At 37.7% G+C, this 26,364-nt stretch overlaps 2 protein-coding genes across 2 annotated transcripts in view; one reads left to right on the top strand and one right to left on the bottom strand.

Annotated features, from left to right (window-relative positions):
- Xpot (exportin for tRNA) overlaps positions 1-21,738 on the bottom strand; it is a 74,784-nt gene extending 53,046 nt beyond the window's left edge. The window contains exons 1-2 of the mRNA XM_010644525.3: positions 21,651-21,738; positions 361-655 (exon numbers count right to left, since the gene is read on the bottom strand). The gene's annotated coding sequence lies outside the window, so the exon portion shown is untranslated. The remainder of the gene's footprint in view (positions 1-360; positions 656-21,650) is intronic.
- The window catches only part of CUNH12orf56 (chromosome unknown C12orf56 homolog), a 57,465-nt gene that overhangs the window by 7,443 nt on the left and 23,658 nt on the right, over positions 1-26,364 (top strand). The window contains exons 3-6 of the mRNA XM_010644819.2: positions 8,413-8,572; positions 13,646-13,718; positions 21,547-21,955; positions 24,281-24,354. Coding sequence (XP_010643121.1) covers positions 8,413-8,572; positions 13,646-13,718; positions 21,547-21,955; positions 24,281-24,354 — 716 coding nt within the window. The remainder of the gene's footprint in view (positions 1-8,412; positions 8,573-13,645; positions 13,719-21,546; positions 21,956-24,280; positions 24,355-26,364) is intronic.

Below are 26,364 nucleotides of genomic sequence, written 5' to 3'. Positions count from 1 at the left end.
TGTCATATACACTGTCACACTTGTCTTACCTGCTTGTTTCAAAGCATTTATCACTCTGTCTCATAGAAGATTATCCTGTTAAATGATCTGTTAATATCTATCTCTCATATTAAACATAGGCTCCATAAAAGCAGGACTTACTCTGTCTTGTTCATCCCCATATCCAACATTATATTCCCTGACACATAGTAAATGGACATAAATATTTGTTGGGCCCGGAATTTAGCTCAGTGATTCCACCACCTGCCTCAAAAGTGCAAGGTCCCAAGTTTGATCCCCAGTACAAAAAAAAAAGCTGAAAAAAATTTTTTTTTCCAATTGAAAGAATGAATGAATGCTCAAACCCATTATACAATTTACCTCTTGGAGAAAGAGCTCCTGTTTCCTTACTCCCAGGTGTTGAGGGATTCTGGAAACTAGCTAGTCTTCACAATGGCTCATGTAAAGCTCTCTTCACACTTCTTTGTTTTTGTGTATCCATGTTAGTTAACTGCATCACAGTACTTTGAGAGGGTGGGAAAGTTCCATAAGATGTGACCATGTTATGGATACTTCTTTTCTTCTCTAGCTTTTTTAGTTTGACTCTATAGCATTTCAAAACTCTCTTTTGGGTGACAGAAACAGTAAGTTCACATCGGCCAAATCTGTCTTCTTCCTGTGTGAATAGAATAGCTTGAATATTGCACACAAATCTTAAGGAACTCACAGGGGAGGGTTATTGTCAGTTTGATCCACTGCTAAATCCAAGTGGCTGTATATTGTATAATACATTAGTCAAGATACCTAGGTTAAGCTATAGTAATAGCCTCAGAATTTTGATGCTTTGACACAACATAAAGTTTGGCTCACTGAAGCCATTCGTCCGTTATAGATTAGCAAGGGAGTTCTGTTCATATGACACTTAGCCATTCATCTTCGTAGCAGAGGCTCCATCTCAGCATGTGCTAGTTTAAGCAGCATGGCAGGGGAAAATTAACTTGGCAAAGTATTTACTGGTTTTCAAGGATTTATGTAAAATGACACTTGTCACTTCTTACATTTCATTAGCCAAAGATAAGCACACAGTCATACTTAAAAAAGGATCCTATCATGTATGTATTCCATGTGTCTGAAAGAAAGAACAGAAACATTTATCGATAACTCTAGTACCAACCTCATATTGCTGACATTTATTAAGTGCTTTTACCAAATGCCACTTAGCTATTAGTTCTAAGGGCTAAACTTAGTATTTATTTATTTTAGCGGTGCTCTCTCGGAATTGAATTTGGCTTTGCGCATGCTGGGTAAACATTCTACCACTGAGCTAAATCCCTATCCTGGAACTTTTTCATTTTTGTATCAATCCAGGTTATACTATTGGCTCAGTTTTACAGAAAAAGAACTTGAATGACAGTTTAAGCAGTTTGCTTAAGGTCATCCAATAAGTGGCAGAACCAGAATTTGAACTAGATAATCTGGCTCCAGATAGTGTTCTGAATCTCTAGGTTATAGTTGCCTTGGCAAATAGTTGCTCATAAAAATTTTTCTTTCTTCAGATGACTGAATTCCCATAAGGCTTTAACTTCTTTGAAAATAGAAACCCATCTTCCATATTTCAGCTTGGGGCTTTTAAGGAGCTAAAGAATATCTAGAATGAATTGAATTGAATAAATTAGAAACACTTAGATAATTGCTGCAAGTTTGGGAGAATTTTTTTGAAATTAAAAGTTTATAGAAGAAATCCGAGTCAAGGCTATGAAATCAAGATGAAGGGATAAGGTAAATATGGATTTGCCTACAAAATACAGTATCGGCAACCAAGGAATAAGGAGTACCTCCTTACCTTTTGAAAGTACTATTTTAATATAAGTAAAAGAAATCAGGGCCGGGGATTTAGCTCAGTGGTTCTGCCGCCTGCCTGGCAAGTGCAAGGATCTGAGTTCGATCCCTGGTACCAAAATAAATAAATAAATAAAAGGGGCCAAAAGAAATCAATACCAGTGCCAGTATAAATGTGGTCAATAATGATGTTAATACATAGATATTAGGTTGAAGAAATTAGGGATATTTTTGGATAAATATAACTTTTATATGTCATATCTTTTTCTTGGGGACACTTGAAATTGAAAGCAGGTACTAGAAGAAGACATAAACTAGGGGCTACACAGACAAACTATGATGTTAGGTCATCCGTTTTAAAAACATTAAGCCCTTTATTTTCTACTAGAAGAGCCTCTCAACTTAGTGTCTCCAAATATGAAAGTCTGAGGGGTTTATTTGAGCATTTAAACTTTTGTTTTCATTGCAATGGAATACTGTGGTGTAAGAGTCTGCATCTGCATTGTTTACATGGGTCCATTATTTGTCCCTCTGTAGAAGAAATTCAGTCTTTCCTTGCCAAAAGGAGAACTGAGGTTGGCTGTACACACAATGAAAAGTTCAAGCCAAGTGAAAGTCAAAATAAAGACTTATAGTTGTTCTGAAAGAGAAAAGTGCAATGAGTTAGCAGGATGCTGAATCCAAGAATCTGTTTGACAGTATTCTCCCTTATTCACTTTATGAGATGTAATTTCTACAAACATCATTCATTATACTGATATTAATTTGTACTTCATTTTATAAATTTTAAAATTATTTATTTATGTTGATTTTAGAATAGTGTAGGGGGTTTACTTACCCTTAGATTTATGCTAGTACATACTAAAGAAGCATAAGAGAAAAACAATTTAATTTTGTTTTATTTTTTTTGGTACCGGGGATTGAACTCGGGTCCTTGTGCTTGCAAGGCAGGCCACCAAACCGCTCAGCTAATTCCCCGGCCCTTGTCATATCTTATTTACTTGAGATAATAAAAATATTTCTTTTCTTCCCTAAAGGCCCCTTGCTGCCATCATCAAAGACAAATACTATATTGAGTGGATCATGAATGTGGCTCAGTGTTTTATTACTGAAGTTCTTTTGAAAAAAAGAAAGCAATGGTCATTGTCTTAGTTGCTTTTCTTGTGGCTCAGACACAATACCTGATGCCCACAACTTAAAGGAGAAGTTTTTTCAGCTCACAGTTACAGTCCATAATTGGCTAGCTCCGAGGCAGAAATGTGTGGTGGAAGGGCCTGGGCAGAGGAAAGCTATTCATGTCCTAGCAGCCAGAAAGCAAGAATGAAGGAAGAAGCTGAGTGTGGTGGCTCACACCTGTAATCCCAGCACTCAGGAGGCTGAGGCAGGAGGATCGCTGTGAGTTGGAGACCAGCCTAGGCTACATAGTGAATTCCAGGTCACTCTCAACTACATAGTGAGACCCTGTCTCAGAAAACAAAACAAACAAAACAAAAGAATGAAGGAAGGAGGCCAGGAAGGAAATAAACCTTTCCAGGTCATGTCCCCAGGGAACTACCACTTCCAACCAGGCCCTACCTTCCAAGGACACACTCTGCCATTGATGAATACAGAGCCTCCATAAACCCATCACCTTCCAAAAGCCACACTTCTGAGTGCATGAGGCTTTGGGGGGACATTCTCAATCTAAACCATAATCATTAATAATGACCAATACTGACTGAGCATGTATTATATGTCAGCCTTGGGCAAAACATTTCAAATAGATTACCTCACTTAATCTTATTAACTTTATAAGGAAGATAATGTTATATTTTACAGAAAAGGAAATAGGCAGAGAAGTGGCAAATAGTTGTTGTGGGTCATATTTTCAAAAAACATCTGAGTTGAAATGTAAATCCAAGCCTTTTGCCCTCAAAGTCAATAAAACTGCTATGTATGTAAAGCTTTTCCATCTTTGGACACAATACAGGGTCCTCATGATTTAAAAGAGGAGAGGTTTAATTTGGCCCATGGCTTTAGTCCACAGTTGAACGGAACAAGGAAGAAACATCACAGAGGGAGGGCATGGCAGAGCAAAGGTGCTTAGTTCATGATAGCCAGGAATAAGAGCAGAAGAGCTCCAGAAGAGGGTCCAGACACCATGTATAGCACCCAAGGCCACACCTCCATGACCCATCTGGACATATCCAGGAGGATGCTATACGTATATGCTAGGTGTTTCTTAATACCATAAGGTTTCCATATCAAGATTAAAGGTTACAATGCATCTGGAAACAACTGGCCTTGTAAATTTATGCTGTTTCTTTAGGAGGTTTTACGTTTTGCAAAAGAGACGACATAGTTACCTGAGTAAGTGAATTATGTGGTTCCTGGGCAGAGGTCACCAAGGGAGGAGGGGATGAACTTGTTCAAGGTGCCCTTTACACTCCTCCAGACCATTACTCAGTAGTGAAGATTGTTGTCCCGTGTTTGTTTTTTTGTTTTGTACTGGGGATCGAACTCGGGACTTTGCACTTATGAGGCAGGTGGTGGAACCACTGAGCTAAATCCCCAGGCCAAGATTGTTGTCTTTTAAAGCTGAAACTAGTACCATGAGGTTCAAAGACAGCCTTGACTGAAAAAGCCCAGGTGAGAAGTAGCATTCTTCTCACAAGCCCAAGACATGAAATGATTTTTTTTTTTTTTAGTCTTAGCTATGGTTCTAGGCCCTCAGGCAATGATTTTTCAAGTCTTACATATAAAATGGGGGGTTTTTTTGTTTTTTTTTTTTTTTTTTTTGGTTCTGGGGATTGAACTCGGTCCTTGCTCTTGCAAGGCAGGCCACCGAACTGCTGAGCTAAATCCACGGCCTGGCTTTGATATTTTGATGGGGCACCAACTAATTCTCAGCTGGTAATTCCTTTTGTAATATGTGGGTGATCACTTCATGCTAGCAATATTCACAGATTCTAAAAACATCTCACCTACTCAGACTTCCTTAGGGATTGGTATACTACATTTCAGATAGAGTATAATGGAAAAACCACCTGGTAGAGGCTACACTGAGTTTTTTAATTATGACAATGTGAGAATTTGCCAAGTTCTAAATGTAAAAATAGCTTGTACTTAGGACTGAGTATATGTGCAATGTGTAGAGGTAATTGCTAACATATTTAATTTCAGAAAAAAAATCCACTCAAAATGCCTCCAATATTGGCCACTTTATCAGTGTATTCAGTTATTTGGGTTTGCTATTGGTTCTCCTTTAAAATATTCTTGGAAAAGGTAGCTCATAGTAATTAATTAATTACATTGAAAACATATTCAGAAAACATCTGAGGTGGAATGTCAATCCAGCTCCAGTAATTAGTTAATTACTTGTTTTTCTTCCTTTATTGGAGACTAAACAAGGTTAAAGCTTATTGTGCTCAGAGGACATTAAATCCTGAAAGGACCATGGAAGTTGGAAGATGTCAAACAATTTAGCTCTGGCTGGGCCTTCTACTACTTAATAGCCCATTAAGTAAAATCATCTTCAAATGCAGATGACCTTCAGACTTTACCCTGTGTACACCTGTGCTGAATGAATATTAGATTTTGTATGGGATATTTCACCAATGTTTTGATTAGCAGGAACTAAAAATACAAAAACAGATTAAAAATGGTGTCTGTTTTTGAGTAGCTCATAATTTAGAAAGGAAAGCAAGCAAATGAGACAGAAGAAAAACAGCTATAAAGAAATAATTATAGGGGCCAGGGATTTAGCTCAGTGGTGCCACTCCTGCCTTGCAAGGTCCTGAGTTTGATCCCCAGTACTAAAAACAAAAAAGAAAAAAGAAGAGGAAGTAAAAAAGACAGTACAAGGAGATAGTTATAATGAAATGTGAAAATAGATATAATAAAGAGAATATTGTATAAACCCAGAAAAAGAGGTGACATTCTGTCAAAGGAATGACACAGGTGAAATTTCATAGAAGAAATGAAAAGCTTGATCTTAAAGAATGAATGGAACTTTCCACAAAAAGAAAAAGGACAAAATGAGGAAATAGCATGTGTTTAATCAGTTCTTTACAGTATGTCTAAACGCAAATCAGTAGAACCAAGCAGCGCCTTGCTTCCAGGAGGGCCATATAACCTTTCTGTCTCAGGATTTCTTTTACAGTTTGTTCTAAGATCTAAACACTAAGCACATATTGTAATTGATTATTATCTCTGTCTTTTATTAACTTTTTCTTATGGAAAATTCGAAATCTGAAACCTAAAATGAAAAGTATAATGAACTTCCAAATGCTCATCATTAGTTTTTTTATTATATGAACAGCTGATCATGTTTTATCTATTTACCATGTATTTTTCCACTGGAGGATTATCTTAAAAGAGTTCTCAAACATCATATTTTATTGGTAGATACCTCTTAAAGATATATACTTCAAGAAATAAGGTCAACTAAAACTAATGCTATTAGTAATGCCACCTAAAAATTAACAATAATACTTTAATAACATGAAACAGTCCAAATATCCCCAACTTGCTCAGAAATGTCTTTTATAAGTGGATTTGTTAAAATCAAGATCCAAAAAATGCCTACACCTCATTGGTTGATCTTTTTCTTACCCCCGCTTTTTTGCAAATTGCTTTATTTTATTAGAAGCATATTTACATTCTTTCAGTTTTAAATTCCTTTTAATTTACTATAGTTCTTCCTTTCTCTTTATTCCTGGCATTTATTTGCTAGAGAAATCTGGCGTCTTGTTACTTTTTTATTTTGTGTTGTGAGACAGGATCTTACTATGTAGTTCAGGCTGGTCTTGAGCTCACTATGTAGACCAGACCGGCCTTAAACGCACAGCAATTCTTCTGCCTCAGTCTTCCAATTGCTGGGATTACAGGCATGCACCACCATGCCTGGCTTCTTAGTTACTTTTCTTGTTGCTGAGACAAAATATCCAACACTCAAAGTTAAAGGAGGAAAGGTTTATTTGGCTCACACTTTGCAGAGATTTTAGTTCATAGTTGGCTGGCTCCAAGGCAGGGTGGAATGACAGAGGGGAGAAATAGTTCATGGCAAGCAGAAGGCAGCAAACAGCAAGCCGCAAGAGACAACTGACCTTCTTTCTCTCCCTTATGTCCTATCCAGGCTACCCATTCTTAGCACAGGTAGCTCTCACACCCAGAGTGGGGCAGCCTTAATCCTAGCATCACACCACTAATCAGTTCCAGCATGACATCCTTGATCCCAGCAGCACACACCTAGATCCAGCCACTTCAGAAAAACCTCACCTATGACTGCATGAGGATTTGCAGGGACATATAGATATAAGCAGTAGCACACAGTAACTTATAATGGAACATTTTCCACATTTTGAATTTTTGTAATTGCATTTCTGTTGGGCCCTTTAGTATGTTTCTCTATCCTGTTTCCTATAAACTAGGATGATAGAAAGCCAAGTCCATTTTTGGAAGGGCAAGAATGCTTATTGTAGGTCCCATGTACTTTCCACTTCATACAGTAGTCACACACCATCTTTTTTTTCAATACTAACAATAAAACTCAGAGCCTCACACATGCTAGGCAATTGATCTCCTGAAAATAATTTTTATAAATTGAATTTGAATAGAAATTGGTAGCTTTTCATTGATCTGTTGTCTTCAGTTACTCTAAGTTGGACTTTTAAATTTTTATTATTTAATATTTCCTTCTTATATTTTGTAATGAGAAAGATGAAACTGCATGATCATAGGATCATATTTTTTGTCTAAATTCTAAGTTCTTGGAAAATGTCTATAGTGGAATTCCTTCTGATTCTTGAATTAAGTGGTTTTATATATGCCTCTACTGAGCCTCTGAATTTATTCCTAATTTTCCAATCAGATATTGTCACTGCTGTCCTAAAACGGAAGCAGGTTATTGAAGAGAAAACCTAAAACTCCTCAGTATTTATTAATATATTTTCCATTTTAAAATCAAGAATAGAAAACAGAGCACTTTGGAGAAAGCAGAACATATTTCTAACATTTCAAACCTAAACATACTTAGAATCTCTGTAGACTATTGCAGGACACTGTCTTTTGCATTGAAAAATCGTAGTTTAAACACAATTAATTGTATATTTTTGAGACTTTTAAAAAACAATCCATTTTTAAAATGGAAATGGAGAGTGATCTATTTTAACACATAAAAATCCTGTTACTATTTAGTTAGTAATCCTATAGTGTAAATAGTTTTTTGGGTTCTATTGCTAAGGGAATTTTCTATTTTTGGGGTGTGTGTGTGTATATCTGTGTGTGTGTGTGTGTGTGTGTGTGTGTGTGTGTGTAAAGATAGGGTCACCCTGTGTAGTCAAGGGAAGCCTTGAACTTGTGATGTAAACCAGTCTAGTCCCCAACTCACCATCCTCCTACCTCTGGTTACTAAGTGCTGCTGAGCACCTTTTTATTGAAGACTGAAACAAGTGAAGGAAGAATTGGCAAACTTAAAAGGAAAGATGTCCCAGTGGAGCATATGAAAAGAAAAAAAATTAGTTTAAACTTGCTCTTGGTGATGGTAGATTTATTAACCCCAACTGTGTAAGTAGTCATATTTGTTTCTAATACACTCAATTAATTTTCTTTCAGATTGATGATTACCCAGAATTTCTGAGTTCACCAGATAGAGAAATCAATCAACACATTCGTATCATCTATTCTTCACCTGGTTTGAAAAAAAAGTGTGAAAAATCAAAAGGTGTCAGGAAATTCCTTTTTCCATTTCATCATGTCAGTGCTAACAAAAATGGTATGTAATATTTATCAGATATATAAGCAGCTTTTCTTTTTTAACTTATTTTTTTTTATACCAGGGATTGATATTTCAATACTCAGGACCTTGTGCAGGCCAGGCAGGTGTGATACCACTGAGCTACATCCCTGGCCCCGACTTAGTTTTTATTATTACATCTTTGTATTCATCATGGGGAGTTGGGGCACACACATATAGCATCTTGATTCTGTTTATGTTCCTTGCCATCTTTCCTCCATCTCCAAAAAGGATATGTATTATATTTATTGAAATAACATTTTTAAAAAACCAGTTTTGTTATAAGTTAAAAAAAACAAAACTAAACTAAGGGCTGGGGATTTAGTTCAGTGGTTCTGCTACCTGCCTTGCAAGCGCAAGGACCCAAATTTGATCACCGGTACCAAAAAAACAAAACAAAACAAACAAAAAACAGAAAAAAACCCTAATGTTCTTTACATTGAGATGAACCAAGCAATCAATCAATCATCAGTACCACAGTACTAGGGCACAATTTGCAAAGAGTAAAGGGTGTATAAGAAGGAAAGAAATGAAGCAAAGGAAGGGAGAAAAGGAATGAAGGGAGGAATGAGGGAGGGAAAAAATGAGGAAGGGAGAAAGGAGAAGTGGAAGGAAGGAAAAAAAGAGGAACGGAGGGAGAACCTTTAACTTGCAAGGCCTGTGCTAGCAAGTGTCAGAACTGAAATGAACTGTAGGACAACTTGTTGGTGTCCAGAGAATTGAAGAATTGGTTTTGTGGTGGAGTAAAACTCATACACATTTGGGGTCAGGACTGTTGTGAGAAAAACAAACAAACAAACAAACAAAAAACTCAGATTTATAGAGAGATATGAATAAATACACATAGATATAATTATACTTAAATAGATATATTTCTTTTAAGATATCTACCCCTATAATTGCAAATTGGTGAAAAGCAAAGAAAAAAGAGCATTGACTTTAGACTTGACCTAGACCAGGTTTGATACACGTACCCTCACATTTCCTGTTTGTATGACCTTCTATAGCAGTCACTTAACCTGTGTGAGCCTCAGTTTCTTCACTTTTGTCACTAGTTTCACAGAGCTCGTGTGGTCAGGGCTGGGCATTCAGCTGGGATGGCTGACTTACTGGAGTCAGTCTTTAAGACTACACTCTTACACAGAAGGGAAAGGGAAGAATGAAGATCCAACGCTGTCTGTGGCTAAGCCCTTCTACTTGTGGCTCCAGCCAGCATAACTAGCTTAGCCCAAACCAACCCCATTCCCTCAACTGCACTCCACTGAAAGCTGGACTCAGACTCTTGGACTATTCAATAGCTATGAAATGTGAGAAAATTTTATGGTGTTTGCATGCTTTCATTGACAAGAACCTTTCCATGCTGACATGCTGCAGCATGGAAACTGTTAGTAGAAGTTGTCATTAGCAGGCTTATTAAATCCCTGGTTGCTCACCAGGTCTCTTGTCAGCCTAATTAAGGCATCTAACTGGTGTTGGTTGCCTTAAATGCATATTTATCCTTGTCCACAAGCATAATTATTCTTGTTTTTTTTCCTCTAATATCTAGAGGAGCATAAAAACACACTTTAAAAAATGTATAGTAAAAATGGTATAAGTTTTATGAAATTTAAATCCCCAGAAACTTTGCAAATGATGTTAAACTAACAAAGAGTTTATATTGTGACAATGCACATGGCTATTTTTCATCCCCAAAGGTCCCATCTGACACTTTTGTTCAAGGGTTTATGAAACACAAAGCTGCCATTGTCACAAGGAGCCATAACACATATCACAGGATAAAGACGTTCTCTTTGTGATGCACTCTGTATTTCTGGTCTCCAAGCTGTGTTTCCTGCACTAGGTGTTGCTGTATATAGGTATCCATGTCCCACCTCCCAGACATTCTGTGATATGTGATTCTGAAGGAGGAGTTAGGCTCAAGCCTGTCTGACCATCTATTTATCAATGGTCATTAACAAAATCTTTAATGTTGATGATGATATAATGCCTAGAGAAAGCACCAACTACTGAGCATTGAAATATAGATAATTATTATGACCGACTCTGAACCTCTTGGGTGAAAGCCTAGGGAATATTTTTATCATGTGGCAAAGGTGTCCACACTTTAGTCAACTCAATCATCTAAACAAAGGAAGCACAAAATTGCAAATATTTATAGTAAAAATACTTAGATTAAATCATCAAACTTTTACAGGATTCCTAGTTAGGCCCAACTTTTCTAGAGATATAGACAAACAGAAATTTTTTTCTCCTTAGTGTGTGTGTGTGTGTGTGTATGTATGTATGTGTATATATATATATATATATGTGCCATTATATAGGTCATACTTAGCTTAGCTTTTTTTACATTTAGATGAAAGAGGACACATTAAACTGGTAGCCAGCTTCCTATTATTTTAACAAATGAATCTGAGATAAATCAATTAAAGAGGAAAAGTTTTGGGTCACATTTTTGTGGTGTGTTTTTGTTTTTGTTTTGTACTGAGTGTCGAACTCAGGACCTTGTGCTTGCAAGGCAGGCAGCAGAACCACTGAGCTAAATCCCTGGCCTCCTTTTTTAAAATTTATTTTTAATTTTTTTTGGGGGGTCAAAGTTTTGGAAGTTTCAGTCCATGGTTAGTTGGCCTTGTTGCTTTTGGGCTTGTGGCAAGGCCGCATATTATGGAGGGGAGCTCATGGCAAAGCAAGCTGCTTACTTCATGGAAGTTAAGAGGCAAAGAGAAAGACAGGAAGGGCTGGAGTCCTAATATCCCCCTCAAGAGCACTCTCCTAATGACCTAACTTCCTCTCACTAGGCGCCATATGAGTGTGTGTATTTTTTTTTTCTTAAGGTAACAAGGTCTCACTTTGTAGTTCAGGCTGGCTTTGTAGCCCTACCTGACCTCAAACTCACAGTGATCCTCCTGCCTCAGCCTCCCCAGTGCTGGGATTACAGGTATGCGCCACCATACCCTGCTCTACTTTTAAAGGTTTTACCACCTTTCAATAGTGCCATGGGCTAGGGACCAAGCCTTTTACATAGGAGTCTTTGAGAAACATTTCAGATCCAAACTATAGCAAACTCTAAATACACATTGCTGATGGGAACAGAGTGATGGTGGTGAAATGCATTAGTAGCTAAAGCTCTCAAATAGATCAGATTATTAATTACTGAGGTTCAGGTACATGGTAGAATAGCATTGCCAATAGGACCTTCTACAGTGGTGGAAATGTTTTACATCTAGTCTATGTTTAATACTGCTACCCGTGGCCACTGAGCACTTAAAATGTAACTGAATTTTAATTTAACTTAATAAACTTGGATAGATACCTGTGGCTATTCAATGACCAGCTAATAGTCACTGAAGTGCTAGACTCATGGAAGAAACCTTAAAGATTGAGTGGTATATTTTGAAATACTGTGTTGGCATCAAGTAAAATGGACTAATCTCCAAAGAATGAAACATAATTTCATAAAATATAAATTCAATCAAGGACTATCTATCTTCAACCTAGAACATTTCCCAAAATGATGTGGGGGCTATTCCTAAAACTAAATAAAACAACACAGCACTAATGAATCTCTCAGGTTTATGGGCAGTTTTTATATAGGGAAGCATGAAAGTTTCCCCACAGGAGTAGGTTTTGACAAACATAATAAACTTTCTACAACTGAGGAAACAGATATTCAATTTGTAGTATATTTGTTTCCCTTCTAAAAAATGTTCCTCAGCCTGCCAGCATTGCTGAACATCCCATCAAACATGCATTGTACTAACTGAAGGCTTCACGACCAAGCCACTAAAGAATATGAACTGCCACATGCACCCTAAGAATACAGTGGCAGGTAACTCCATCTTTGGGCTGTCTTGTCATTCTTGCCTTTCTGGGCCAGACTCTGACAGGAATGTCTGCAAGATCAGACATTTCACCAAGTACAGAAACAGAAGTTGAACTGTACTTGTGGAGAGAACAGATGTTTCTAAAATTCTCCATAACACTGTTGCAAATGAAAACTTAAAGCTAACAGAAAGAGACAGGGACACTGACACTAAAGTTGCTTTGTCACAAATTTTTAATGACCTCACACAAAAGAGGGAGAGATCAAGTCTGGTTAGTGAACTTGGATGAAATCAGGCTTAAGTAAAAACTTAAAACTAGGTATAGATTTTTTTTTTAAGCCTCAGTGGTATCTTCCTCCTTTTCAGCAGGCCAACAGTAATGTCAGAAAAATCCCAGAAGGAGTTCTCTATAGAGGCTAGGGCTGTCTTCCCTCCTTGCTGTGCATCCTTGACTCAAAGCTTTTCTTCAGGAAGTCAAGGGGATTAGAGAGAAGTACTAAGTCTCTACAGCAGGCTAGAATGTATAGCTAATACTGACCTCTTGCAGTAGCTTTTGGAAATGTTAAGTTTGATTCTTGTCCAGAATATTTATTATACGCTATTATTATTTATTTCCCCAAATAAACAAAATGCACTCACATTATGGGAAGAAAATGACATTTTCTTGGTGTAAATTATGATCAGTTTCTTGATTTTTACTGTAATTCGAGCTAGTATTTATTGCATACCTACTGTCAGTAATCAAGTGAGTCATTTATATATCTTGTTTCTCTTCACAAAAACTATCATCTCATTTTTACAAATTAAAATACTGAGGCTTGAGCAGTAATTTGTAAAGTTCACTCAGGTGGTTAATGAAAGGATCTAAACTTGAGTACATGTTATAATATCAAAGTCAAAGTTATTTTCATCATGCTGCCCAGCTTATAATTTTGCATACCTTTTTATTTTATCTTATTTTTTAAAGACAGGATCTTGCTATGTAGTTCAGACTGGCCTTAAACTTACTATGTAGCCCAGGATGGCCTTGAACCCATAGCAATTCTCCTGCCTCAGCCTCCTAAGAGTTGGGATTACAGGCATGCCCCACCAGGCCTAGTCTACCTTGATTTTGGATATGCAAGTTTTTGTAAGTATTTATGATCAGTTATCAAATCAATACATGTACCTACATCTTCTTCATGAACTCAATCAATTAATGACCAAATAACTTTTTTGATTTTTCTTTAAGTCAAGGAAGAGAATGATGGACTTATCTTTTGGAGAGGTAAAGAGCCTAGAAGTCTGAGTGAATCCTCTCTCAGGTGAGATTATGGTTTGCTTTATGGTTTTGATTTACTGACTGAAACATTTTATAATGCAATTTGTTTCTCATTATGCTCTTAATCTACTAATGACATCTGACTGAGTTCTTTTTTTTTTTTTTTTGGTTTTTTTGAGACAGGGTCTCACTATGTAGTTGAGACTGACCTGGAACTCACTATGTAGCCCAGGCTGGTCTTGAATTTACATCAATCCTCCTGCCTCAGCCTCCTGAGTGCTGGGATTACAGGCGTGTACCACCACGCCCGGCCCTACATCTGACTGAGTTCTGTGTATCTCATATATATAATGATGAAGAACTTTCTCCTAAATTCAAATGCAGTTAGTTAAAATAATAAGATATAAATTTGCTCATTTCATGGAATATATAGATGTTGCAATATATATCTAAATAAAATTGATTAAAACTCAATTCAAAGACATTTATTAAGCTCTGAGTCTGTGTAAGGCACAATGTTAGGCCCTTAATGGATACAAAGTTGTATAAGGTATAATTTCTATCCTTGAGAAGCTGATTCTAACCAGTATATATAATATTTTGATAAAGAAAACAGAACATAAACTAGCCAAATGTCCTAAATGACTTGGAGCAATCTGTTGGTGATATTTAGCAAGGTAAAAGATACATTCATTTGTGGGGAGAAAGTTCAGATGTCAGGTGAGAGTTGCTAAGAGGGTGGAGCTGAGGAGATTTCTGTGGGAGGGACCAGTGGAAGCTCAGATGCCAGTAAAAAGGGAGACTAAGCGGTCCAGTGTGTCTGAACAACAGAACCTGGAAGTGAAAGTGGGACTATACTTTGGAGGGTCTTAAAAGGCCAGAAGAAGACTTTACATTCCATTTCGTAGGATTTAAGAAAACTGTTAACAGTTCTGACCAGGGGAAATTGGTCAACAATAAAGAAGATCTGGAAACTCATATACTTAAGAGTGTACGCTTATTTGGGGTGGTTCTTTTTCCCTTAGCAGTCACAACTACAATGTTTTTATACAGCATATGATGTGGTAACTCATTTGGGGAAGGACTACTAGAAATTGTAGTGAGTAGGGGGCACTAAAGCTACTCTCTTCATCTTTGCCTTTGAGGGCCTACTTTTCAGGCCAACTCACCAATTCCAATTCTGGAGTATATTAATGAAGATAATGCAGAATCTCAGAAGGGCCCAAATTATCAAAGATTCGTGAATGCGTCTTATCCTGGCTTTTACAAAAAGTCAAAACCACACACTTCTGGAAAATTTTCTTAACAATGTTAAGTATCCAAAACAACATTAGAGAGGTCAATTGAATACAAGAGCCCATTTCCCCCAGGTACTTCTGCTGTTTGAGGTAAGATTGCTTACACAGGCCTGAATTTGCTTTCTGTCCACAATCGGGGATGCCTAGACAGCCTCCTAAACTGTGGCTATCTCTCACCTGCACTACTCAACACCACCTACTACTCTTCCTATCTCTGTTTTCGGTACCACTCCACCTTTGCCTGACTCCTAAAGTCAAAGCAATTTTTCTACCATTTCCCTTCCTTACTTAAAACCTTTCAGTGGCATTCCACTGCACAGAATATAAAACATTTCACTGTCTAGACATCTGGCACACCTGAACTTCACTTACCACTCCAGCTTAGTTTTCAGTTGCCTCACCTCCTACTCATCACAGACCAGAGCCCACCTCAAGCTTTATCACGTGGCTCAGTCTTTCTTATCCTTCAGGTCTGAGCTAAAACATTCCTATCTCAGAGCAGTTTGCCGGATCACCTCTACAGTACCATTCAACAAAAATGTATGGCTTTTCTTTATCTGAATTTATACAACTTTCATGAGTACATGTTTATTATTTATTGCCATTCTTTCCTCTAGAATGCAAGCTGTATGAGCAATGTTCTTACTCTTGCTCATTGGTATGTTTCTGATATTGGCTCAGATCCTGGGATATAATAGGTGCTTAGTATTTGTTGAAGGAATAATTATGTTCTTGACAATCTAGCCTGGCTTGTACATGACAAGCTTGTTGGGAGTTGATGTGCTTTCTTTATTTCCTGAAGACCGTCACTTCTGAGTCTGGAAGAGAGCTCTCTGCCTCATAGAAGGATGGTGAAGGCAATTCATTTTTTGAATCTTTTTTTGGTACTGGGGATAGAACTCCGATCTTTCACTTGTGAGCTAGGTGGTGGAACCACTGAGCTGAATCCCTGGCCCTGAATGCAATTCTTAATGTGGCCTTCATGCCTAGAAAGACGGAGGCAGTTCAAGTGACAGCCATCCATGTGCTCCCAGACTCAGTGACCTTCCCTGCATATTTTGACATATAATTCCCAGACTTTTCTACAACACTGATAGTCTCATTGTTTTCCTCTAATTTAGAGGAATGAAAGAGGTGGTAGTGGTTATTTTAAGTTGTTGTGGAGGCTAGAACTATGTTAAAATGGAAAGAAATACAGTTCAGTTTAAGAGGAGAATTTACTGGAAATCCTGGGGCAACATTCATTCAATAGACAGACAGAGAAATAAATACAGATGCGCCTGTATCTTTTTATCTTCCCATGCAACCAGACATTCTAATTATTGGGCTTTTTGTTCAATTTTAGATAAACAATGATGAGCCAAATCAGCAAAGATAGAAACCAAACCACGGTAGTGTAGAAATGGTAAGAATGAAGCTGGGATTTAGGCACAGTTGGAAGTGGAGGCTGAGTGAGCGCCACGTGACTCTCTCCTCTGATGTTTGTGTGTCAGCTTCCTTTTCTCCCACTGGATCCCATGTCTTCCACAGGGCAGCCAATAAAATTACTACAACTGGTCTTAAATTTACACTTTACAAACACAACCCAACTTGTATCTTTTCTTCCATCAAATTTTTAAAATACTGGTGAAGGTCTCTGACTGCTCAGCTTGAATAAATCACCAATGAAAAAATCCCCCATAGCCAAGACATCAGCATCTTCAGAAACCTGGCAGCTTCTGTGTACCCCATGTGTGCTGTATGGGAGTAGTTTCCAAATAAAGAAGGTGGGGAGGGAGCTGGGTCTACTATCATATAGTTTTCTAGCACTTTCATCTCTGTAATTAAACATCTGAATCACCAGTCTAAACAAAAGGCAGACTAGGATAGAAAACACTAATTAGAAGACTACAAGATGCTCACATGTACAGAGCTTTGAAACATCTGAAAGTTTAGGCCTAATTATGAGAAGCTGCAGGTCACAAGAAGGATGCTGTTATCTTGGGACATCAGACTTACATAAGTGTGATTACTTTTGAGAACAATAATTAGCAACACACCTTTAAACACCCAAGGAATAGAACACAGACTAGTGATCTCTGATAATGAGATTAGTACCGTTTAAGTTTTTCTTTCTTTAGGGTAACTCTTCATTAGTAGATAGTTCCATGTATTCATGTGCATTTTACAAAAGTAGGTTCTTTGCCCACATTTTTTTTCTTTTTTGGTGGCAGTGGTGGGGGAGTGTATTGTGACCTACTTAAGACTTCCCTAAAGCTGGGTGGAAAAAGGATGAGCAAATTCTCCCATTCTTTACTAATGGAATTGGTTTTGTTTGTAATGATAACGTGCTGTCTTCACCTTCCTAGATATTCTTGTTACTAGAGATGGCCATGTGAACAAGTTCTGTGCAATAACTGTAAGCTGAAATCCTGTGAATTTTACATATGTCATGGTATCTAATATTATGGCAAACTGTCTCAGATACATTCCCTAAATTTGACAAAGGTATGACATGTGACATGTGAGTTCATGTAATGCAGTAACAATGCACTCTTTTCCAAGGCTCTGTTGCAAGTAAATCCTGCTTTAACTGGGTAAACTCTAAAAGGCAAGGAAGAAAAAATGCTACTAATAAGGGCAAAAAAATCAATGAAGTGAATGACAATATGAACAATACAAAAAACTGACCCTTCTTCTCCCTTTCTATTTTGACAACCACATCTCTATCTTTTGCTTTTTCTCTTTTCTAATTATTTCAGTAACTACATTTTGGACAAGGATGGGGATTTTCTTTCTTTATGCATTTCACATTTCTATAACATTAGGGGAGCCACTGAACTGTGTACAAAAATTCAGAAGATAAGTAATCATTTAGTGAAAGTATAGGGTGTTAGGGAGAATCCAGTCACTACATTAATGTCAAGTATTTTCCAAGGAGATATATGGTGTTTGCTTACTTGAGAGCATACTATTTTGTTTTGTTGGCTGGACTTGAACTCACTATGTAGCCCAGGCTGGACTCAAACTTGTAATGATCCTCTTGCCTCAGCCGCCCAGCTGCTGGTATTACAGCCAGAGGCTACCATGCTCAGCTGTAGAGTATAATTTTGGTAATAGTTTTAAACTTCTCTGAAGCTCAATGCCCTGTATTGAGTATTTACAGTATCTCTAGTATTGCCTAAGAGAACTTGTTTGATGACAACTTCATAAATGCCACATAGATCACCATATATATGTTATTGTTAAGTCAAAATGATTGCTACCTGAGTTTTAAATAGTTTTCAACTCTAGCCAGAGGGTTAAAAAAATGGTCCGTTAGTATTACAGGTTTATTGAGTTTACAAATTGGCTATACCTAGGATTCCTTTATGGAATCTGCTTTATAGAATTTAAATGATTTCTAAATATTTATATATATTTGGGCTAGAAGGCTGGAATGTGGCAGGAAAAACTTTAAAAGATTAAGAACAATAGCTAAATTTAAATTAGAACAAATTAAATTTATGAGAAATAAAGCAAAAGCATCTCAAAAAATTGATTACTAGGCTATAATATTCAATTTACGTATAAAACTATTTACAGTAGTTTTATGTTATAAAATGTATCAGATTAGTTATATTTTTAATAAAATGTTACCTGTTGAATATAAGATATTGAATATCTTGAAAATAAGATTCAGAACATTCAGATATGTGACAGTATTTTTTCAAATTTCTTTTTAAAATTGTCATAGATAAGTCTCATTTTGTAGGTCATAAGTGTCAATTAAACAGCTTATAAATTTTATCAAAACTAAGAATTATATTGTTGGAGCTGGAGATGGGGCTTAGTATGAGGGTCTGGGTTTGATAGCTGGGGGAATGGGGAGAGAAGAGGAAAAAAAGAAAAAAATGTATTACTAAAGTAACAATGGTATGGAGGTATGCAGTGAGTGCCGTTCCTTTCACTTCTAAGCCACACATATTCTTTCTTCCTTCCCATGAAAATTGTCTTGGACAATTTGGGCTGCTATAACAAGTAAGAATATTGAGTGGCTGGTTTCTAAACATCAGAAATCTCTTTCTCACAGTTTTGGGGGCTAGAAGTCCAAGATCAGGGGCCAGCGTGGTAAGGGTCTCTTCTGGAGTGAAGGCTGCTGACTTCTTAGTGTATCCTCACATGGTAGAAAGAGGCTTACAGGGGTCTCTGAGGTGTGATCCCAACTGTGACGGGTCTACCCTCATGACATTATCACGCGCCAAAGGGCCCCACCTCCTTATATCATCACCCTGGAGGTTAAATTTGGAACATATAAATTTGGGGGGGTATTACAAACTTTCAATCTGTAGCATTAATTTATTTGAAAATCCTAGTATGAGCATCTTATAGTCTTAGAAATTTAAATAACACTGTTACATCACACTAGAATCCTTTTGTCACCGGCCTTGTGAGTACTTTGGAAATCAGACATGCCCATTTGTCAGGAGAAAGTTTATTAGGATCATACAGGGTATAGCTGCAGGCTGCCGCAGAGACAGAACAGCCTGGGAAGGACGGCAAAGGAGGCTGCTGCACGACAGAGCAGCCCTGTGATTGGGGGACTGTGAGATTATAGACATTTTCTACAAAGTGTTAGCCTATATATAAGGAGTGTAGTAATCAAAGGTGTATATGCATGTGCATGAAGCAGTTGTCAAGAATGCATGTGTTACTTTGCACTCAGTCCTATTTCGTGCCTAGCAGTGCTTTCTCCTCCCTTCCAGTGTTTCTTTTTCCATGTAAATGAGGGTTTTAGTGAACGTAGGAAAGGTCTCTGGGGAAAATCAATTCACACCAGCTTAGAGCCCTCCATTTTTGTCTTAAACAAAAAGGAAGAGTGACACAGTTTGCGAACTTTCTGTTTTTACCTCAAACAATGGAGTGAGTGAGGTTGGTGCTCCAGTTGTTTGCCTCAAGAGAAATGTGTTTTTCCCCTTGGCCACCAGCCACCACACCTTAGTTACCAGTCATCACAACTAATCCTGTTTTTCCTACCTCACAATGAAGAAAACAGGGTAATGTAAGATACTGAGCAGCATTCAAGAGTTGTGCATCACGTGCAGTAATTTACCCAGGTGTGATTAAAATTTGGCCATTCCCTGTGCATTCTGCAGCACAAGAGGAGTGTGGTGACTCAGATTTCCTTCCCAGACCTTATTCTGGTATCGCAATGCCAGCATGCATACCCTGAAGCTTGAGAGTTTGATAAGGGGTTCCTACAGGGGGGACAGGACAATGATGAGAGACCTGAGGTGACCAGTACTGTATGTGTGTGTGCAAGTGTGTGCACAGGCAGGATCATGGTGGGGGGGGCAGGAGCTGGAGGTTGGAATTTGACATAGTAACACCATTCAGGTAATTAGGACAAGCAAGGCTTAGGTAAACTAAGGTGTCAAAAGACAAAATTACCACAAATTTGAAGATCAAACTGGCTTTTATTTGTAGTTGTAGGATGAACCAGTACTTTATTCTATAAAATAAAATGAGTATTCTGATGAGCTGAGCATAGATTTGCTTCATTAGTACAACAGGGCTAAAGAAAGCAGAAACAGAGAGCAAAAAGCAGGCTGATCTTTTTGAAGTTCCTTTCCTCATAGGGATAGAGCAGAAGGAACTTCCTCTGTAAGCTGAGTCAGGTTGAGTATGATTGCATGGCAGTGAGCACAGGTGACCCCATTCAGGTGGCTAGCCTGCTGGGGCCTGGTAGAGGATGCAGGTCCACAACAATGGCCTCCTGTAAGCCTTGTTTAGCAAAGGTTGCATAACCACAAGTGACAAAGCCAGGACTGGAACTTAGATCTCCTCATACTCTGCTAATTCTTAGCATCTCCAGCCTGCTTCCTTGTGCCCCAGAGGAGAGAAAGTTTGTGCTGAGGTGGAGAGAATGCAGAAGGTGGAAGGATAGGACCTGGCACTGACCCAGAAGTACTGGTGCTATTGGAATGATATTAGGAAATTTGGAAGAGTGTGAATTAAAGAAAACAGCATCAAAAGAATCTCTCTTCTTATCCCCATTTGAATGTTTTCTTTATAGGATCTGTTACCAACACAAAGGACAGTAAGGTTAAAAATGAAAATTCTAAAAGTCCTTTCAGTGAAAATATTGGGGCTCCAGGAAGGGTACGCACAATACTGTTAATATAAAAAGTGCTTCTTTTATTTTGAAAGCAGAAAAGCAACTAAAGGATTTGTATTCCGTATCTCTCCCACTTACCTAAATCAATGGGTAATAGGAAGTGAAGTTAAATCACTTCTTTCTTGTCCCTCCCATTTTCTTTCGGCAAGACTGGGAATTGAACCCAGGGTCTTCACATTGAGCTACATACTCAGCCTTCTTTTTACGTCTTATTTTGTGGCAATGTCTCACTAAGTCACTAAGTTGCCCAGGCTCTGCTCCAACGTGATTCTCCTGCCTCAGCCTCCCAGGGTGCTGGGTTTACTGGTGTGGCCTCTTAACAAGCGTTCCATTTATATGAAAACAATACCTTTCAGTCTTAGACTGTTGTAATTGGTCACTGGATTATCTTTGTTCCTTGCTGTAAAATCATGTTTAACACTAAATTCTACATACAGGTATGCCCAGGAGAGCTACAGAGCCTTGGACGACTCAACTTACAGTTCTCCTTCAGACATCAACAAGCTGTGCCTCCAGGGCCAAGGTGCCTTTCGACCCTTACCTGTTCCCCCGAGGAGGACAGGTCCATCCACAGCAGCCGCTGGCAGGGCTGTCAGCTCACCATCTCGCACAGCAAACACAAAAGAATGCCAGGGACTTCCAGATCACAAAGACTGCCCAAGTGAAATCTCTCTCAAGTGTGATGGGAACAGAAATGAGTTTCACTTACGAAATTCTCTCCCAGTTTCCCCTTTGGAGAGTGATTTAAACCTAGAGAAAAAGGAATCAGAACTTCATTTGTACATTGTTTCTGCAACTTCATCTTTATTTCTTCACTTAAAAAGTTCATGGAACAATTATGTTATAGTAAGTGTCCTCACGCTAACCTGAGGTTTATTTGTTTTGTTTTTATTTCTGTGAAAGGTAAACACACCCTCCCTGTACCCCAACCATTTGGAAATTTTGTCTTACAATTTAATAATATTGTGAAAGAAAAGACGCACTGAAAGGGTGACTTGATTCAGGCTCTTGTAGTAGGGAGAAATGCTCATCAATGAGCAGTGTCTTATAGAAAAAAAGAAATGGGGCTTTTGTTTAAGCAAGCAGGGGAAGTCTTACCAGTTCGTATTTTCAAAGATTTCAGTTTCCTTGAGTAGCCTATTTTATCTGTAAATTTTACCAACAATAATTACAGTCTTTCAAAGAGTTCAGTTTCCTTTAGTAACATATTTTAATCTGTAAATTTTACCAACAATAATTACATCTGTGTTGTTCAGCATCTCAAACTCATATACAGAGATGAAATGGGGTATCCTTTATACGAAGGATATATATGAAGCTATAGTTCATAGTTCATGAAGTTATGAAGCTAGCTGCTAGAAAGCTAAGTTACTGAGGCATATTCCACGTTAAAATTATAGATTTAAGGCAAGTATAAACATTTGGAAAGGGGAAAAAAGGCAGTTTTTAAAACATGTAAAACCATGATAAAAGTAGAAAGAAAAAAAGCATATATTTACCCCACTACCATAAGCCCACTAACCAGCTTTAATATTAAGAATAAGACAGGGGAGGGGCCAGGGATTTGGCTCAGTGGTTCCACCGCCTGCCTCATCAGTGCAAGGGCCTGAGTTCGATCCCCAGTATCAAAAACAAAAACAAAAACAAAAACAAAAACAAAAACAAAAACAAAACAAAAAAGAATAAGACAGGGGAAATGTAATTTTATATTTATTAAAGCTCTAATCCAAAATTAAGTCATAATAAACTTGTACAATATAGTCATGATCTTTTATGTACCTGATGATATAGTACCAAAATAAGAAAAAGTAGACTTTTAAGGATAAATAGACTTAAAAAAACAAGTGTAGTGGAAAATGAATCTATATTAGTCATTGAGAGAGCAAATAGAAATGTTAGGAAGGATTTCAATATTGCTATTTAGTGTCTTGTATTTTGAACTTAATATAATTTTAACTATCCATTAAACATTTTTGTTTAAAAAGCGAAAAAGACAGGTGAGCCGGGCGTGGTGGCACACACTTGTAATCCCAGCAATTGGGAGGCTGAAGCAGGAGGATCACTGTGAGTTCAAGGCCAGCCTGAATTGCATAGTGAGACCTTGTCTCAAAAAACAAAACAAAACAAAACAAAAATTAAAAAAAAGAATATGATGGGTAAGTTTGTTTTGAGTTATAAATTGGCAACATTTCAAAAATCCCTTCTGACCTGGTAGGCCTCAACATAAATAAAAAGTTACTTGGGGAATTTATTGAAGTTTACTTGTCTGTTTTGAGGGCTGAAAATAGGGGGAAGTGTCAACACTAAAGATTTAAGGGGAAAAAAAAATTAAAAAATTAAGAGGGCCAGGAATTTAGCTCAGTGGTTCTACTGCCTGCCTTCAAGCATAAGGACCCAGGTTTGATTCCCCAGTACCAAAAAAAAAAAAAAAAAAAAAAATTAAATTATCCCTATTAGTGAAGGGTAGTTAACAAAAGTTTTGTATACCTATGGTATGGAATACTAGGTAATCAATACAAAAATTGAAGTAAATCTATGTAGACAGATTTCTATACCATAAGTAGAGTGCTCACCATATGTTAAGTGAAAAAAATCAAGTTCTAGATTAATATATGTGATATAATTTAGCTAGGATTACATCTATTAAAATATGTCATAATATATAATACTGTGAGTGTATATGTGTTATAATTAATGTGTCCTTTAATGCCTGAAAGGATATAAACCAAACTGATAATAGTTACTTGGAGCTGTGGATGTAGCCCAGTAGTGCACTGCCTGCCTGGCAAGCGTGGGGTCCTGAGTTTGATCCCTGGTACCACACACACACACACACACACACACACACACACACACACACACAAAGTTACTTTGAATTGTGATAAGGAAAGAGTTAAGAGAAACAATTTTATCTTTTACTTTGGGCAATTAGGTACTGTTAGAATTTGATAAATTGTTTTAAAATGAAAAGTTATATTTAAAACTAAAAAAAATAGATAATGAAAAATTCCCTGTGGTGCTATCAAATACTGAAATTAGAAGAGCAAATAATGTACCATAGATGGGATTAAAAATATATACACATGCACATGTACACACACAAATTGCTAAAAATAGGTTGCTTTTCAGTAAACAGCAATTCTAACAATTCCAACTTTTTTATTCTTTCAGAAAGCTACTCTTTTACAAGATCCCCTATATGCTACTGAGGTCAGTCCTGTTCTTCGAAGTCCAAAGCCATATAGGTAAGGAGTGATGATGTGAGAGAGTTGCTCGGGGGACTTTTCTCTCCTCTTTATGCTCCTAACTCTATGTTGTAAGTGTGGCTGACTGTCACATCTGGCCCTCCACCTCGACTCAGCCCTGAGTTTTAGGTCTGTAAGCATAAGTGTTCCCTGGACATCACCTCACACATGTCTCATGGGAACCTTCAAGGTAGTATAATCAATATCTTCCTTTTGGGATCTACTTTCCTCTGTATTTCCTAACACAGGGAATGATGTCACTGTCTCACCCTAAGTGAGAGTCCTAGATGTTACCCTTACCTCCTCTCTCCACTTCAATCACTACACGATGTCTTTTATACCTTGTTACTGTGTCTGGATAATAGCCACTTTCCACTGCTCCTTGCTCAGGTCCAGTTAATTATCTTTGTTCCACTCTCTTACAGTACTTCCCTAGCTGGTCACTCAGCCTTCACTCTTGCTCCTCTCTAGCCCATTCTCCATTACAATGGAGAAGTCTTTCCACCGCACAAATCTTCCCTGTAATTCTTCCCTGGAAGCCTCTGAATGGCTCCCCATTGCCCTTAGATAAAAGTGTAAGTGTCTAATAGATTATATAGATGCTCATGATGTCTACTTGTATTTTTCAACCTCTGTTCTTGTTGTTTTTTTGGTACCGGGGATCGAACTCGGGTCTGTGTGCTTGCAAGGCAAGCAGAACCAAATCCCCGGCCCCATCCTCTGTTCTTGTGTACCCCTTGCCCATTTCTGCCCTGAGTACCTGCTCTAAATGAATTTCTCAGTCTTCAGAATTCCCCTTTTCTCTGCTTTCTGGCCCCTAACACTATGGCCCATTTTCTAGAACCTCACTTTCTTTCTTCCTAAATAATTTAAACCCTTAAATCTTAGTTTTTCCTCAAAACTCCTTTCCAGGCCCCTCAAAACTAAGCTAGGTGGGACCTCTCCATAGCATTATTTGCTTATACATCTTGAAGCACTTACCAGTGTGTGTTTTGATTGCTTATTTGGTTATGTGCTGCCCTATTATGCAGTATGCTTCTTAAGGCAGGGTCTATACCTTGGTCACATGGTAGGCTGCAAAGATCCTTTATAGAATGAATAAATAAATGACATATGATAGAGGTTGGACATATTCATCCCCCACCCAAAGGAACCAAAGTTCTTAGAAGAGTGGATGTCTGGACCGGAACATATCAAGTGAGTCTGAAACAGCTGATAAAAATATAAAATAAAAAAGCAGAGAAGTGACAAAGGTACTTACATGAAGTGGCTTCCAGGAGCCAAAGATGGGGCAACTTGAGCATTAGAAAAAATAAGGAATGGAGTGATTGAAATGCAATGAAATATAAAAACTCAGAAGTGTATAATGATGGTTTGTAGAGGGTTCACTCTGTTCCTTCACCAAAGTAAATACACTGAATATTAGAAGAAAATAGGGAACTTATTCCTCACTCTGTAAATCAGCAAACAAATGGGAAGCCTTTCCTGCATTAACTGTAACCAGTTCAAGATAACTAATTAGACTTAGTTAATGAGAACAAATTCTCTTTTATATAATTCCATCTAATGAATGTGAAAAGTTTAACAGAATTAGAAAATTAACATTTTCCCAGCTTTTAATAAAACAATAGATTTGTGCAAGAATCCTGAGTAGATGAAAACAAAAGAAAGATGAAACAACTTCAAAAATGGAAGGATCATATTGCAAAAACTAAATCCATCAATTAGTCTTAGCATCTCTTAAGCGAGACAACCAGACTTTGTATGCCTCATTCTTTGATGGACATAAAATACACAGCACTGCCTCTGAAGTATTTGTGTTAGATCCATTAAACCTGAATCTGACTTAAAAGTTTGGTTTCTTCCGCCTGCCTCACAAGCATAAGGTCCTGAGTTTGATCCCTGGCACAAAAAAACAAAACAAAACAAAAAAATGGGCCAGGGATTTAGCTCAGTGGTTCCTCTGCCTGCCTTGCAAGCACAAGGACCCGAGTTTGATCCCCAGTAGCC

Source organism: Fukomys damarensis, unplaced genomic scaffold (assembly GCF_012274545.1).
Source record: "Fukomys damarensis isolate Sample0158 unplaced genomic scaffold, DMR_v1.0_HiC HiC_scaffold_15, whole genome shotgun sequence".
Lineage (NCBI taxonomy): Eukaryota > Metazoa > Chordata > Mammalia > Rodentia > Bathyergidae > Fukomys > Fukomys damarensis.
This window is presented reverse-complemented; position numbering and strand designations above follow the sequence as displayed.